Source organism: Poecilia formosa, unplaced genomic scaffold (genome assembly GCF_000485575.1).
Source record: "Poecilia formosa unplaced genomic scaffold, Poecilia_formosa-5.1.2 Scaffold92, whole genome shotgun sequence".
In the NCBI taxonomy this organism is placed as follows: Eukaryota; Metazoa; Chordata; class Actinopteri; order Cyprinodontiformes; family Poeciliidae; genus Poecilia; species Poecilia formosa.
Window position 1 is genome coordinate 303,053 of NW_006800031.1, and position 15,298 is coordinate 318,350.

Consider the following 15,298-nt stretch of genomic DNA (forward strand, 5'->3'; position numbering starts at 1 on the left):
ATATCAAGAACTTTGAAGGACTTTACACAGAAATCAAGCACTTTCCAAACCTTCAAAACACCTCATTGAAATTCAAGCAGCACCCATAAAAACTCTGCAGAATCCACTAAAATTAAAAATGTAAATACCTCAGCGAAATTAATCAATGGCGATATTTTTGATGAATATTGTGGTGGCACTCTGAATTACACCTCATTCTCATCTGCCATTACAAAGAACCTCATGTCAGGAAACACCGTGTGTGTCAGGTTTAATCAATCAGGCTGAATATCTTTTGACACTTAATATTGTTGTAAACAAATACTGTCGTTTGTTAGCACTGCAGACATTGTTACCACGACAACAACATATTTACACACTAAACACTGCGGCTTGTATATAAAATGGATACTGAACACATTCCTGATTTCAGAGTTGTTCCACAGCACTGATAAGTCAAAGCTGACACATTTATTCATATTAATTCATGTTAACAAGTCACACCATTTAATGACCATCATTTTATTTAGTAACTTCTTAAATGATTAAAAATAAAAGTTAAAATCAGTATTGGCTAAAATCTGAATAATGCCTTTTAAAGAAAACTGAAAAAAGTGGACCACTATATCAAACCCTTAAATGCAAATAATATACGCATTTAAAGACAATGCTATGAGAATACAAATATCACAAAGACTAAAGAAAAACAGGTTTATTCTAAACACATCTCACAATCAGTACAACATAACCAAACAAGAAAAATCTCTACCTAAACACACACACGACTAAAGCATTAACCAACGTCTAAGTCTAGGGCTTTTTGAGGCCATTTCAAGAAACTAAAGGAAGCATTTAAGGTCATAAGAGAGGCCAACATCCAAACTAAAGGCTCTAAATGCAGTGCTGTAAAAAACGCTTTGCAACATGTTTCACACTGAGCAGATTTTGAAAGATTAGAGAAAGCAAACCAAGAAAATACAAAATGCAGTTTAATGATGATTTAACTTATTAATGGAGGGGAAGGTAATCCAAGCCAACTAAAAATACACATATGAAACTGTAGCTAGGCCTGTTGCGATAAACGATAAATCAATTAATCNCTCACCAGTGTATTCAGCCATGGAAGTGATGGAGGACGCGGTGGAGCCGTTGTCCCAGTCTCTCTCTGCGGCTCGGCTGTTGTTGCGACTGCCTGGAAACGACTCCACAGAGTCACAGCTGGACACGGCAACAAAAACAGAGAGCCAGAGAAATTAGAGGATGTCGTAATTCATTACACAACAGATTCACAATTAACAAGGTTACAATTACAAATGCAGCTGTGGTGTAATTTACCGCTGGGAGCCGGCCCCTCCGGAGTTGACGCTGTCGGCCTCGTTTGTTGCTGCAGAGGCCAGAGACAGATTGGAGCCTGACTGGGCGTTGCTCAGGTTGTCTGCTGCAAAGAAGAGAAATTCAATGTTTAATGCAACGCAATTTGGGGTTTGGAAAGAAAATCTTGGTAATTTATCTGTAGATGTAACAAAAGTAAAGCAAAGAACTGGAAAAGATAAAATATATAAAAAGTATGTTTTTGACATGATGTAATCTTATGGGACAGATATTCTGTGAAAAGATCAGTTTCCTTCACCTCCTCCCTGAACAACTATTGTCGTATAAAAAAAATGCAATGCTCCCTGTCAAAATTAACCAATCAGAACCAAGAGGAGAGCCTCAGCACTGTCAATCAACATCATGTACTTGCTGCTAAATGAGCAAATGGAGGAGAAACAACTTGCCTTTACAGAAAAACCGATTATCCACCATGTTCGGTGTACATGCTAACTAGCCTTAGCATTCGCTGCAGGCTTTGCTAGCTGCAGCATAGCTAAAGGGGGGGAATGAAAAGGGAATGAGCAGCGCTACAGGAGACTGATTTACAGCGCTGAGACCCTGATTGGTTGATTCTAGTTATCACTGGGAGAAGGCAGATGAGCTCAATTTTTTTTTTCAGATTTTCTGTCTCTTAACATACAGTCTTAACATAGTGACAGTTTCACCAAATATATTTAATAAAAGTTACACAGTGCAGCTTTAATGTGAAGGGAAGTTCTGATTTAAGAGTCTCACGTGTGGAAGAGCACTTGGAGAAATGATCAGTGGCAGATTCCTCTCTGATAACCGCCTTGTGTTTGTGTTTCTGCTTGGGTTTGGGCGTTTTGGGCTTCACCAGGCCTTGCTCCTCAAACATCTCCTGCTGCTTCCGCCGAAGATACTCCTGCTTTATCAGCTCCCGCCGCGTCTTCTCCTCCTCTTTACGCAAGCGGTCCTCCTCCGCCTTTCGCCTTGTTCAAACCAAATACAAATTTTAGCATTTCATGGGACGGTAAGATCCGTTTGCCATTACTGGTTGATCTACCTGGCTTCATCTCGTTTCAGTTCGGATTCAGCTTCTAGCTGTTGTTTGCGAATACGAGCCTCCTCGGCTTTCTTCTGTTGTTTCAGCAGGAATGCTGCCCTCTTCTTCGCAAGTTCATCCTCAGCTTTCTGCTCATCCTAGGATATGGCAAAATGTTAAACACCATTTAATTACAAAACAACTAGACCAAATTTCACTGTAGAGATAAAATCAATACTTTATGACTACTTGGAGAGGTAACGCACATTTTCCTTTTCAAATACTCAACTCTAATTTTCCAATCCACCCTCAACAGAAAAGTCAAACCCTTTACAAAGTGGTTTAAGATCAATGTTGTGTGTGTCCATATTCAAAGGCTGCATTAGTAGACCGATTACGTCACAGTGATGTGACCAAGGCTCCTCCAAATTCATCCTTCGCAGCTCATACTTTCCCAAGATTCTCTTAGGTCAAAAATGAGACTGGTGTTCTTGTAACAAACCAAGAGAGAAGTACAGTCCTAAATGTACTAACTTTCTGTCGCTCCAGAGTATAAGTTGCATTAGTCCAAAAATATGACATGAAGAGGGAAAAAAACAATGACTGTAAGACACACTACCAGCCAAACGATGAAAAAAACTGAATTACAGTTCAGAAAAATAGAGCAAGTCTATTCATATCTGATAGTAGGAAAGTTAAATGCTTAAAGTAGATGTGCTGTTGGACATCTGTACTTCGGAAAATGTTTGTACAAAATTTTTGTATTAAGCTGCATTAATAATATAATAAAGTGGATGAGTAGACAAGTAAAGATCACTTAAGCTTGGGACTGGGGAATAAATCTGTAACAATATATATTGCGGTAGACAAGCAATCAATATCAATAGATAATCTATATTTTAGAATAGAATATTTACTGAACGCCAATCCAGAACCGCACAGCATTCTGGGGGATGTAGGCAGAGAAAAGGCTTCAGCCGCTGAAACTCTCAATGCTAGCAAAGCAAAGTTGATGGCATCAACCAACTCACTCAGTCTTTGGTTACCTAGCAACTCACTCACTTTTTGGTTGCCGAGCAACAAACTGGTACAGCAGCAGTTTAAGGTTTCACCACCGTGAATCATAACTGTTAAAAATGATAAAGATCACCTCACCTGTTTGGCAGTACTACAGATATTTAAAAAAAATAAATAAATAAAACCTAATCAATAATTATCAATAGACAATTATTAATATCAACTGATATGAAACTTTATATTATGATGGCTTTTTCTTTTAAAGATCTTTTTGGCTCTAGTGGCCTTTATTTGATAGTTAATTGACAGGAAAGTGGGTAATGAGAGAAGGGGGAAGACATGCAGCAAAGGTCGCCAAGGCCGGGAATCGAACCTGCGACAGCTGCATGGAGGACTAAGGCCTCCATATGTGGGTTGTGTTTAACCCCTGCACCACCACAGCACACACACTTATGATGGCTTTTTCAGTCATTTTGTCCAGCCTTACTTCAGCTCATAAAATCGTTATACGAAAAGAAACAAAAAAAAACAAACAAAAAAAACAAAACAAACATGAAATGAGAAAAGGATTACCTTGAAGAAGAAGCCCATCACTGACTTCTGCTCTCCATCGCCTTTCTCTGCCGCGGCGTCCTCGGTGCCCTCCTCTTCCTCTGGGGCCTTCAGCTCGGACAGATCCACCTCAATCAGGTGGGTTTTGCTTCGCTGTGCCTCTTCTGACAGGAGTCCTTCCTTCTCTGAGGAACTGACGTCACCCTCTACCTGCGTGCTGGACCCAGACTCGCCAAGCGGTTCTGGTGCAGGCACGCATGCTAGGTCCACGCGGGTTGGCAGGCGCATGTTGGCCTCGTCGTGAAGGCGGAAGGTGGCGCTTCTGACATGCCCAGATCCCGGTCGGTCCATCATCTCCGCGGCGGTGGGGTTTCGATCGCATCTGGGGGACCTGCCTCCAGATAACTGCCGTGGGCTTGCTAAGGTTTCTGACCCGCCCTGGGTCGGGGTGAGAGCCCTGGAGGCCGGTCGGCTCTGCTCCTTCGCCAGTTTCAGCTCGGACGGCTTGGACCTGGAGCTCCGGCCTGAGCTCAGCTTGGGCGGCTTCCTGGTGGGGGCGCTGCCCGACCCAGAGAGGTGCTCCACGAAGTGAAAGCCTCCCGTCTTCGAGTCACCGTTTTTGTCTCCTGCGTGTGGAGGAGGCGGCGTCGCGCAGGGTGGGGATTGCACATTCTGTTTCATCAGCATCTCCTGCTGCAGCGACAGTTGCATCATCTGCTGCTGGATGCTGCCGATGGCTTCGTTCAGCAGCTCGATGGAGCGGCTGCACTCGTTCAGGTCCAGTTCCTCGTCGAGATAAAAGCTCCCGCCGTTCCCCTTCTTGTCTGCTTCCAAGGCATCCGTCCCCTCTGCCTCCTTCTGCCCCCGTAGGGTGTCGACACACATATCGTCTTTGCTTAAGGGTCCCTTCTCCCCGTTGAGATCGTCTTTAGAGATGTCTGCTTTGAGTGAGCTGGGCAGCGTGTCGCTCCGTCCGCCTCCTTTCTTAACGATGTGCAGAAACGCCGCTTTGCCCAGCTTCTGTCTCTGCCTCGCCGCCAGCACCTCCATCTTCTTCTTCTGGTGCTCAATGGCTCGCCGCTTCTCCTCCAGCTGCATCCGGAGCTGAACGATTTCAGACGCCAGCACGTTGGTGCCACCGTCACCTGGACGATTGCACCCTCCCAAGGGGGAGGAAGGGCTCTGATCTCTCTTCAGTCTCCAAGACGACGACAGGGGTCCGCTGCTCTCCGACCCGTCCGGGGTCGTCCTCTGGGAGCTGGAGGCGCTGGAGCGCAGGTCGTGGTTGCTGCCGAAGCGCTGCTGCTGCGCTTTTCGCTCAGCGAAGGAGGTCATGCGCACGCTGCCGCTGGCCATGCTGCTAGCTTGGGAGTGTGTGCTGAGGCAGGGGCTGGAGCGGCCGCTGGCGCCATTAAAGTCTTTGTCTTCGTGCTCTTTGACATTCATGTCCTCCTGGAGCTTGGCTGACTCCTCTTCGTCTGCTTCGCCGTAACCTTTCCTCGAGTCTTTAGTGGTCAGAGCTTCGTCCAGATCCTCCTCTTCCTCATCCAGGTCCTCCAGCTCTGCCTCCGGACCGTGGACGCACTTTGGCTCATCAGAGTCCGAGTGAAGGTAGAAACCTTCAGCTGGCTCCCTGGACGAACAGTTCACGCTGCTGGATATGACTGGTCTGAAATCCGCCTGCTGCCGCTCGTCCGTCAAGCATTCCTCTTCACCTGGAGCGGGAAACGTCTGGTTGAGATCAGAAGGCGCTTTTCTGCGAACGGCAGCTGAAGACCCATCTCCACGGCGTAAGGAACCCCTACCTGCCGAGCGGGGCCCCTCCCCGCTCTCCTCCTCTTTGTTCAGACATACAGATTTCTCTTTAGCCGTTTTCAGAACAGCAGGCATCAGTGGTTCAAGGTAAAAGCCGTCGGCGTCAGGAGTGGAGTCGGAGGAAGGTCTAGGTATGGCTGTGGCTGACGCAGCAGGCCCGTCGGATCGTTTTGGGATGACAGTAGCGTCGGCGGGAGTTTCTTCCCCGTCCTCCATGTTGACATGACTCAGTAGATTGTGGCCGTTGACTCTTCGCATGGCAGCGAGGGACGACTGGTGGACGGCGGTCTGATGTTTAGGAGTGACGTTGGTGACGTTGGACGCCAGGCTGTCCTTGCTAATGGAGCGAGCCAGACTCACGCTGTCGCCAGAGGCAATGTCAGCGTCGCTGTCGGTGGCAGAATGCAGCATGAAGGGGCTCAGCGTGGACAGGGGTCTAAAAAACAAAAAGGAAATGTGTTTTTATGATTTAATTTCCCTTTGGATCAATTAAGTATTTTTGAACTTGAATGATGTACAGTTTACAATTTTTCCACTTTTGTGGTCAGATTAGGACGGAAAGGAAGTTGACAGGGGGTCAAATTTGCACCATTCTTAAATTGTGTTTGACATTCAATCATTTCATACCCCTAGGTTGAACTTCGGACTCCAGTAATTCAGGAGTTTGGTTTGGTTCGAATGATAGGCTTCCACACAACACATCGTGGTTGCAGTTTTATTTAGGGGTATCATAGCAACAAGTTTCTTTCCACTTTAAAGCAATACACTACTTTGTAGTGATCTATCAAATAAAATCCCAATAAAAAAAGACGTTTGTGGTTGTACTGACAAAATGTGTTCAAGTTCAAAGGCTGGGAGTACTAACAGCAACTGTAAATATGACATCGATTGAATAAAAGTGTGTTTTTTTTCCCCATGTACCTTTGCCTTTTGTCGGGCCACGCTGCAGCAGAGCCTCTGAGTTGTTGTCCGTCCATCTGACTGAGAGAGTTCGAACGGTTTCTCAAGCCTACGGAGGAAAAAAATAAAAATGAAGTAGGACAAGAAAATGAACCTTCATTCCCAAGAGATGTGAAGACTTATATTTACCTCCGCCGTCGTCCCCTTGCTGTTTTTGTTGTCTCTGTCTAAGAGGAAGCAGCGGATGAGAGGGACTGAAGGCCGGACCGCCCTTACTAAGACCAAGCATAACAAACGCAATGAGAAGTTTCTAAGAAACCCTTACTGTAAAAAATAGACAAACAATAAAAACAGTACATTTCAATAGAATCTAATGCTTCTAGGGTTGAAACTGTAATAGTGATTGAAATTATTAGCAATTTAGGAATAGATTAATTGTTAACTGGAGTACACATACATAAAAAAGGTAATTTGATGAAAAGCATCATATTCAGAGTCGTAAAACCAAAACTGTACAAATAATATATACATTTTGCCAGAACTTCTCAAATTACTTAGTTTAACTTCACTTAGTACAAATTCTGTAACAAAAATTAGCTCTGCACTGTACCGATGTTAAATCAAGCAGAAAGGGCCAAGCTTTTCACACGTTAGAAATGTTTTAGCTGCAGATGCATCCTTTGCTAAAAATGATCAAGCATACACTGAAGGAATTCAATTTTATTGCATTTTATTCAATAAAATGTTTATTTTCTCGTTCAAAGAATGAACTGTATTTGCTTTATATACAGAATAATATAAGAATAAAATGAAAAATGCGCAGAATGTGCTTTTTAAAAAAAATCTGATTAATAGTCAGAATAATCGTTAGTTGCAGCCCTAAATGCCTCACATTATATTTCAAGACAACACAGAAAACACACAGTTGGAATGGGTTTAGACAACCATGACACAGAATCATGTGAGAAGGAACACCAGACACCACTACATGTACCCATGTTTGAATTTACTGCAGCTGCTAAAAAAGGAGGTGAAGGGAAAGTAAAAAAGACGAGAAGAGACTTACAGAGGGTCAGAGCCTTCGGGGTGCAGGAAGTACCTGTTACAGACTTCGGGGTTGCTCTGGTTATCTGCCACGCCAGGACTAGTCAGAAAGCTGCGCTTGGTGGCGTTGGAGATGGGCACTGATGGCCGGGCACTCTTGGGATGAGCTATGGCTCGAGCTAAATGGGGAAAAAAAAGGGAGAAATTACAGCCATCTGCAACCTGCGGGGACCACAAGTGGCTCGTTGGATCTTCCAGAGTGGCTCTTAATAACTTTGGAAAAAAGTAAAGAACCAACTAACAATGCACTTTGGGTTTTGTTTGTTGTGATGCTTACCATCTTTAAACTCTTGAAGGTCTCTGGGTTGGACGAACTCTGGCTTGACCGTCTCAAACCACCAGAACAGCTCAGCAATGAACACCATAACGTTGTGCTGCAGACAGAGTTTGAAGCACATCAGAAATGCTTGAATGGAGAGAAGTGGTGACATTTAAAAGCAGCAGTACAAGTTGAGTACTTTGACTTCCATGAAAGAAACTGAAATCTGTCGGATGTGATTACCTTGAGAACAAGCGGTGAGTAGAGCATGTCCTCCATTGTCAGATAGCAGCTTTTATTCAGATATTCACTGGCAAATTCTCTCAGCAGCTGGATGTTGTACAGACTATCAGCGATGGAAGGGACTTCCTTCAGGCAAATATCTGATCAGACAGGCGGCAGAGAACGGGTCAGATCGGGATGCAGCTCAGTGACCGGACGACTACAAATGTCACGCTGAGAGGAACTGTGAGCCGTGTGCAAAAAACAAAAATAGTCTTACACACATTCATGCTACATTCACAGGGTTTGTACATTTTCCCACTGTAAAAATAAATCACTTTTCAAGCATTTTCAAGGTAAGTTTTCACATTTTTCCAGCACCACCACATTGAAGACAAAAACTAAATTAAAAAAAACTAAAAAAACTAAAAAAAAAAGGACATTTTATTCAGAGGAAGTTTATTGTCGTTTATTTGAAGGCAACTGATAATTAGTAAGATGTTGCTAGAGATTTTGAGAGTGTAAAAGTGTGTGAATGAACCACATCTCACCCTCCAGCTTCATGATATCAGGGCAGTAGTAGTGGACCACGGTGAGCAGCGCGGCGCCGTCACAAACATCCCTCATCAGGTCTTCCAGCAGCGGGAAGAAGGGCAGCTGGCGACCTGATGCGTGCTCTCGACGATACCGGACCTAACCAGCAGGGGGAGACCATCGGGGTTTCATGAGGATAAGAATGTCATCATGAAACATCCCTCAAGCAACAACACGGTTCCCCAGCTATAAATCAATTTTCCAATTAATACTGAAATGCGTTCTTCAAAGCACATTAACCTTGAAGGTTCTCCTTCAGTTAATGCTCAAACTAATGAAGGCAGCAGGTCAAGGTTCCCCCCAGGACTTTGAACTAGTGGGGGATTTACTTTATTACCCTTCAGCTGATCAGTTTAATGGTGTATTTTGAAAACATTACACTGCTGACTAGGCCTGTCGCAATAAGCAGTAGATCAATTAATTACATGATAAAACAAGCTCAATTATTTCCATTTGCATGAATTATCGTTTTTCTTTTTTCTCTCTTTCTACTGGATGACAAAAGTCTTCAGTCTGGTACTTTGGTCTCAATTAATCTGAAGGTCAATTTTGTTTACAGAGATTTCAAAATAATTTTTATTTTGTTTGTTCTGTTTACTTATTTTGGATATTTAAAATGTCTTCCAGTTCCAACATCAAATGTTAATTTGAATTGAAAGTCTATTGATCTTTGAGAATGTGTTCTTGCATTACATCACTTGAAAATGATATAGAAAACAACAATATTATCGTTTATCCTAATAACTTCTGGGACAATTTGTCGTCCAGCAAAACGTGTTATCGTGACAGGCCTGCTGCTGACTGAAAATATCAAATCGTACAATAAATCATTTCCAGTGGGGAGAACCCTGAAGATGGTTTACTGTGAGGAGATGGAGGTGACGGTGTTAGAGTTGTAGCATGAACAGCAGAGCAGAGGAATCAACCTCTCTCTGGTGTTTAGAAGCAGATGGCCAGAGATGAAACCCAGTTAAACTGCACTGCACAAATCAGCTGACTGGCATGGAAACTGGGCTAATCAGTGGCCCACTTAGAGGAAGCAAGAACATTCAGCACTGAAAGTTGATCAAATTGTTGTGAGTCGGTTCAGTTTTCAATTTGTGGGATTAAAAAAAAAAAAAATTGGAAACCCAAGCTTAGATAATGAAACTTATAGATTCTGGGGTTCATACACTTTTTCCATAGTAAAATTAAAGCATTTTCAAAGACTTTCTAGCATTAGCAAATAGAAATAATATTTGTAATTCCAACTGACATAAAACAAAAAAAAAAAGTTTGATATTTATTATCTTTCAATATCTGGTTTCAACTATTAATCACGCTTTACAAATTAAGGATTTTAATCAAAAGTTAGTTTGGCCTTTCTTACAAAACTATGCAGAAAGAATATCAAGAACTTTGAAGGACTTTACACAGAAATCAAGCACTTTCCAAACCTTCAAAACACCTCATTGAAATTCAAGCAGCACCCATAAAAACTCTGCAGAATCCACTAAAATTAAAAATGTAAATACCTCAGCGAAATTAATCAATGGCGATATTTTTGATGAATATTGTGGTGGCACTCTGAATTACACCTCATTCTCATCTGCCATTACAAAGAACCTCATGTCAGGAAACACCGTGTGTGTCAGGTTTAATCAATCAGGCTGAATATCTTTTGACACTTAATATTGTTGTAAACAAATACTGTCGTTTGTTAGCACTGCAGACATTGTTACCACGACAACAACATATTTACACACTAAACACTGCGGCTTGTATATAAAATGGATACTGAACACATTCCTGATTTCAGAGTTGTTCCACAGCACTGATAAGTCAAAGCTGACACATTTATTCATATTAATTCATGTTAACAAGTCACACCATTTAATGACCATCATTTTATTTAGTAACTTCTTAAATGATTAAAAATAAAAGTTAAAATCAGTATTGGCTAAAATCTGAATAATGCCTTTTAAAGAAAACTGAAAAAAGTGGACCACTATATCAAACCCTTAAATGCAAATAATATACGCATTTAAAGACAATGCTATGAGAATACAAATATCACAAAGACTAAAGAAAAACAGGTTTATTCTAAACACATCTCACATTCAGTACAACATAACCAAACAAGAAAAATCTCTACCTAAACACACACACGACTAAAGCATTAACCAACGTCTAAGTCTGGGTCTTTTTGAGGCCATTTCATGAAACTAAAGGAAGCATTTAAGGTCATAAGAGAGGCCAACATCCAAACTAAAGGCTCTAAATGCAGTGCTGTAAAAAACGCTTTGCAACATGTTTCACACTGAGCAGATTTTGAAAGATTAGAGAAAGCAAACCAAGAAAATACAAAATGCAGTTTAATGATGATTTAGCTTATTAATGGAGGGGAAGGTAATCCAAGCCAACTAAAAATACACATATGAAACTGTAGCTAGGCCTGTTGCGATAAACGATAAATCAATTAATCACACGATAAATTAAATCTATCGACCTCATTTTAATTATCGGCATTATAGTCTCTTCTGACTGAATGAAAATCATTATAACCTATTTATGTCACGTTAACGAAGAAAAGCTGAAAACTTATCGGGTTTATCAGCTGCGGTAGCAATTTGGCTCCTACTCCTCTAATGGTCATTTCTATTTTCTTTGCACTAAATCTTGAATAAACATTAATGCTGTTTCCACATATCATCTCCAAAGTCCGCTGGACTTCGGGTTGCGCCGTGTCAGCTGTTTGGGATTCCCCTCCGTAATTTCCCCTCAGAAAGCACAGAGGAGAATCCTTCGCTTTCTGATTGGCTGCCTGTCACATTCAGCGTTAATGCTCCCAGTCGGGGAAAACCCTGATTTAGATCGGAGCGGCCACGACAATCTACCGTAACCCACCACATACTGCAGGATGATCGGTTACGAAATCACCAGCGACAATCTTAGATCGGCCAACGATCTAAGATCATCAAGGGTAAAATGGAGGCAAAAAAAATCGTGTAGTGTGAACTATTGCATTAGGTAGTCGGATGTGCCCATCTTCTCCATTTAAATCTAGTAATTACTGTAGGGCGATATAGTATACAGACTTCATAATCTGCATTCTTTTGGTTGAAGACAGTATTTATTTTCACTTTGGCTTTATGTTTACTTTTTATTCAAGTACGTTTTTTGTTAATGGAGACTGAGAATCCATTTTATTTTTGTTTTTGGTTGTTTTGTTCATTTAGTTTATCAGTTCCAGTGTCATGTTCTTTTGAAAATAAAGTGCATCTATCTATGCCAGGAAATAGCGTACATTATTAGTCATTTCCATTAAATCAGTGTCAAAAGGTCTTGAAACAATATTATCGTTTATCGCAATAATTTTTTTAGACAATTAATCGCTCAGCAAAATTTGTTATCGTGACAGGCCTAGCTGTAGCGCAAAAATAGAATAAAAGTGGAAGTGGTGAACGATCTGAGGAGTTCCTCTACCAAAACTATTCAAGGCCTGATCATGAATTCATCCAGGAAGTGACAAAATAACCCAGAACATCTAAAGCACCGAAGGCCTTGTTTGCTTAAAGTCAGTGTTTGTGACGTAATTAGGCAAAAACTGAATCCACTAGAAGACCAAAAAGAACCCAAAGGTCTGTTTCACATCTGAGAAAACCCGATGCGGATGGTTCCCACAAGACTATGGGAAAAAGTGAAACTCTTTGGAATCAAAGCTGGTTTGGATAGACTCTTCCCTTTCCCCCCATTTTAAAACCGCATTTTGTATTTCTTCTGTCTAGGGCTAAAACGATTAATTGGATTAATTGTGATTAATGGATTATTGAAATAAACACCAACTAATTTAATAATCGGCAGATGACTAAATGGAAAATAGAGTCAAAGAAGGCCAATTGCTGAAAGAATGATGTATTCACAGTAGTAATTAAGACAAAACTGTACAAAAATATAAATTTGCATTTAAGATAATAAAAAAAACCTTTGTAAATATTTGAGTGGCACATAGTTTTAGCTTCTTCCAGTTCAAATTCTGCCAACTAAATCTTCCATTACGCACCTTTTGCCATCTAATTATTAATAGGCCATGCAAAAGTTAATCAATGAATCTATAAGCGATCAAAGAGGAATGTTATGTTATTGCATTTTAGGCAAAAAAAATATATACATTTTCCCATTTTAAAATGGAAATTAACTATTTGTTCATTTTCATCTTTTCCACAGAATATGCTAAATTTATTTATCCAATTAATCGTTCAAATGATTCAAAGAATAATCAATATTTCTATCTTGTCTTAAAATCGGTTTTAAGGTCAGAGAAACTTAGACAAAGAAACGTACAAAGCAGAATAAATCTGAGGGAGAAAACATTTTTTACAGCACTACAGATAATTCTTCTCCCGACTAGGACAGCACACTGTACCACTTCGTAGAGATCCGGCGGCTCCAGCATGCTGTGGGCCAGCTCGGGCATGGCATCAGGCTGACATACACAAAGCAGAGCCACTGTCAGAGGAAGTCGTGGGCACATTTTACTTGGTGTGAGAAAGCAGGAAAGAACGAGAGAGAAAGAGAGAGAGAGACTGGTGGGAGAATGACTAAGCAGATCAGTGAGAGGTGGTAGCCAAGGATGGGTCTGCAAAGCAAAGGAGACGTGTGGGCATGGCTCTTTACTCTCACTGTACAAGCAAATAACCACATACACTTACGCACAGAGAATCCACATGGCCTGACAATGCGTAGCAAAGGAAGCATCTTTAGAGCGCTTAAAAGGCTGGAATGCCATACACCTGTCTGGCATGTTAGCCACAATGGAAAAGAAGTCTCCTTTCTCCCCCATTGGTGAGGCGCAGGTGACAAACGGCACCACTGAATGAGCTTGAATGAGCCATGGTGGAGTGTGCGCGCACATCAACACAAAACTATGCGTGCAAAAAGGGGGTATTATAGGGTCAAGAACGGGTGTATGGGCGGGGGCTGGCATCCAACTTACAGGGACTAGCTTCCAATACCATTTGGAGGGAGACTATCCAGTTTGCAGGGACAAGAGAAGGAGGAACAGGAGGAGGGAGGTATGAGGAACAGGAGCAGAGAGAATAAAAAGTCAGAGGTTACAAGCAAAAGGATCAGATCTGCTTCCAGAGTAGAGAAAAAGGAGCTGCAGAAACAGCATTACAAAGAGACATTCCCAAAGCCAACAAAGGAAGTTGCTGCTTTCTTGAATCAACCCTCAATTTTTCCCAGCTTGATCTGGAAATGAGAAGAATTTCATCTTAAAGTTAATAACTTTCTGTACAGTCACACTGAATGGCGTTACCTTTTGGTGGCTGGGCGACTCCAGAGGGTGATGCTTCACTTTGTGTTCCCTTTCCATCATCTCCCTCATTTTCATGTTCACCTGCAACAGAAATCAAAACATGTTCATGTTTATACCCAGAAAGAAAACATATCAAATTTTAATTTCCCATGTGGCATTAAGTGACTTTAAATCTGTATTTATATTCAAACAGCTTTATGATTGCTGCAAAGCAATTCAAAAAATACTTTATTGATCCCAAACAGAAATTGTCAAAAAAAAAAAACTTGGATGATCCTAAAAGACAACTAGATTGTTCAAACTTTGAATTGCAGCTAAAAGTTTACAGATTTTAATCTGATTGGTGAATCTTTTTTAAACTTTAGGTCAGTAGGAAAAACAAACTAAATACTGAAAAAATAAACTGTAGAAGTTTATTTAAGCAACAGAAGCTGAATGTTTCAGAGAGCTGACAGCTAGTAAAATAGGTCCTGCTGTGTTTCTAATATCTCAAAAGTTTGTCAGAACCTTGTTGATCCAGAAGACCATGGCATCCTCAAGGTCAAAGGGCAGCTCCTTTGAGGCACTGAAGGTAGAAAAGCGCTTGACAGAAGCCACCACTTTCTCGATGCTGATCATCTCAACTGTGTAGGCCATCATGAGAGCATCGATCATTGAAATGTGTGCACTCTGTTAGCAAGAGAAACAGGATAATTCAATTATGTTAGATTTTTTTCCTCCACTAACTTAACCTAACACTGCAAGAAGAGATCAGAACGCAGAATCTGGCTGGTTTTACACGTACAAGGAAACAATTCAGCAGGCATGACAGGTACTTGCTAATCAAGAAAAGTGATGTGAAAAAATAGATCATGCATATATATATATATATAAAAGCTTTTTCATACTTCAAACTTGAGAATAAAATGTAGAATTAACACTTCAATTTAAGTTTTTTTTAAATGCAACAGTGACCAACACATTTCATGAGTACTGATGATTTTAACAATGACACTTGACAAAATGAATAATCTTATTGGTTTTCACAGCTGTTGCCTATACAAAAGCGTTTATGCTTTCATGATGTGAACCACTTTGAAGTGCCATGTAACTAAAATGTTCTATACAAATAACCTTGATTGATTTTTTTGCACTTAAGACTCTCTCTGTTTCTCTCTGTTCTTCAAATTTGAGACCAAGC

General features: G+C 41.2%; 1 protein-coding gene across 1 annotated transcript in view; it reads right to left on the bottom strand.

Annotated features, from left to right (window-relative positions):
- Window positions 1-908: 908 nt before the first annotated feature.
- The window catches only part of camsap1b (calmodulin regulated spectrin-associated protein 1b), a 28,156-nt gene continuing 13,766 nt past the window's right edge, over window positions 909-15,298 (bottom strand). The window contains exons 4-18 of the mRNA XM_016674211.1: window positions 14,626-14,787; window positions 14,119-14,199; window positions 13,225-13,284; window positions 8,777-8,918; window positions 8,247-8,386; window positions 8,022-8,118; window positions 7,707-7,863; window positions 6,830-6,915; window positions 6,662-6,749; window positions 3,947-6,176; window positions 2,378-2,514; window positions 2,089-2,303; window positions 1,315-1,417; window positions 1,085-1,197; window positions 909-913 (exon numbers count right to left, since the gene is read on the bottom strand). Coding sequence (XP_016529697.1) covers window positions 909-913; window positions 1,085-1,197; window positions 1,315-1,417; window positions 2,089-2,303; window positions 2,378-2,514; window positions 3,947-6,176; window positions 6,662-6,749; window positions 6,830-6,915; window positions 7,707-7,863; window positions 8,022-8,118; window positions 8,247-8,386; window positions 8,777-8,918; window positions 13,225-13,284; window positions 14,119-14,199; window positions 14,626-14,787 — 3,816 coding nt within the window. The remainder of the gene's footprint in view (window positions 914-1,084; window positions 1,198-1,314; window positions 1,418-2,088; window positions 2,304-2,377; window positions 2,515-3,946; window positions 6,177-6,661; window positions 6,750-6,829; window positions 6,916-7,706; window positions 7,864-8,021; window positions 8,119-8,246; window positions 8,387-8,776; window positions 8,919-13,224; window positions 13,285-14,118; window positions 14,200-14,625; window positions 14,788-15,298) is intronic.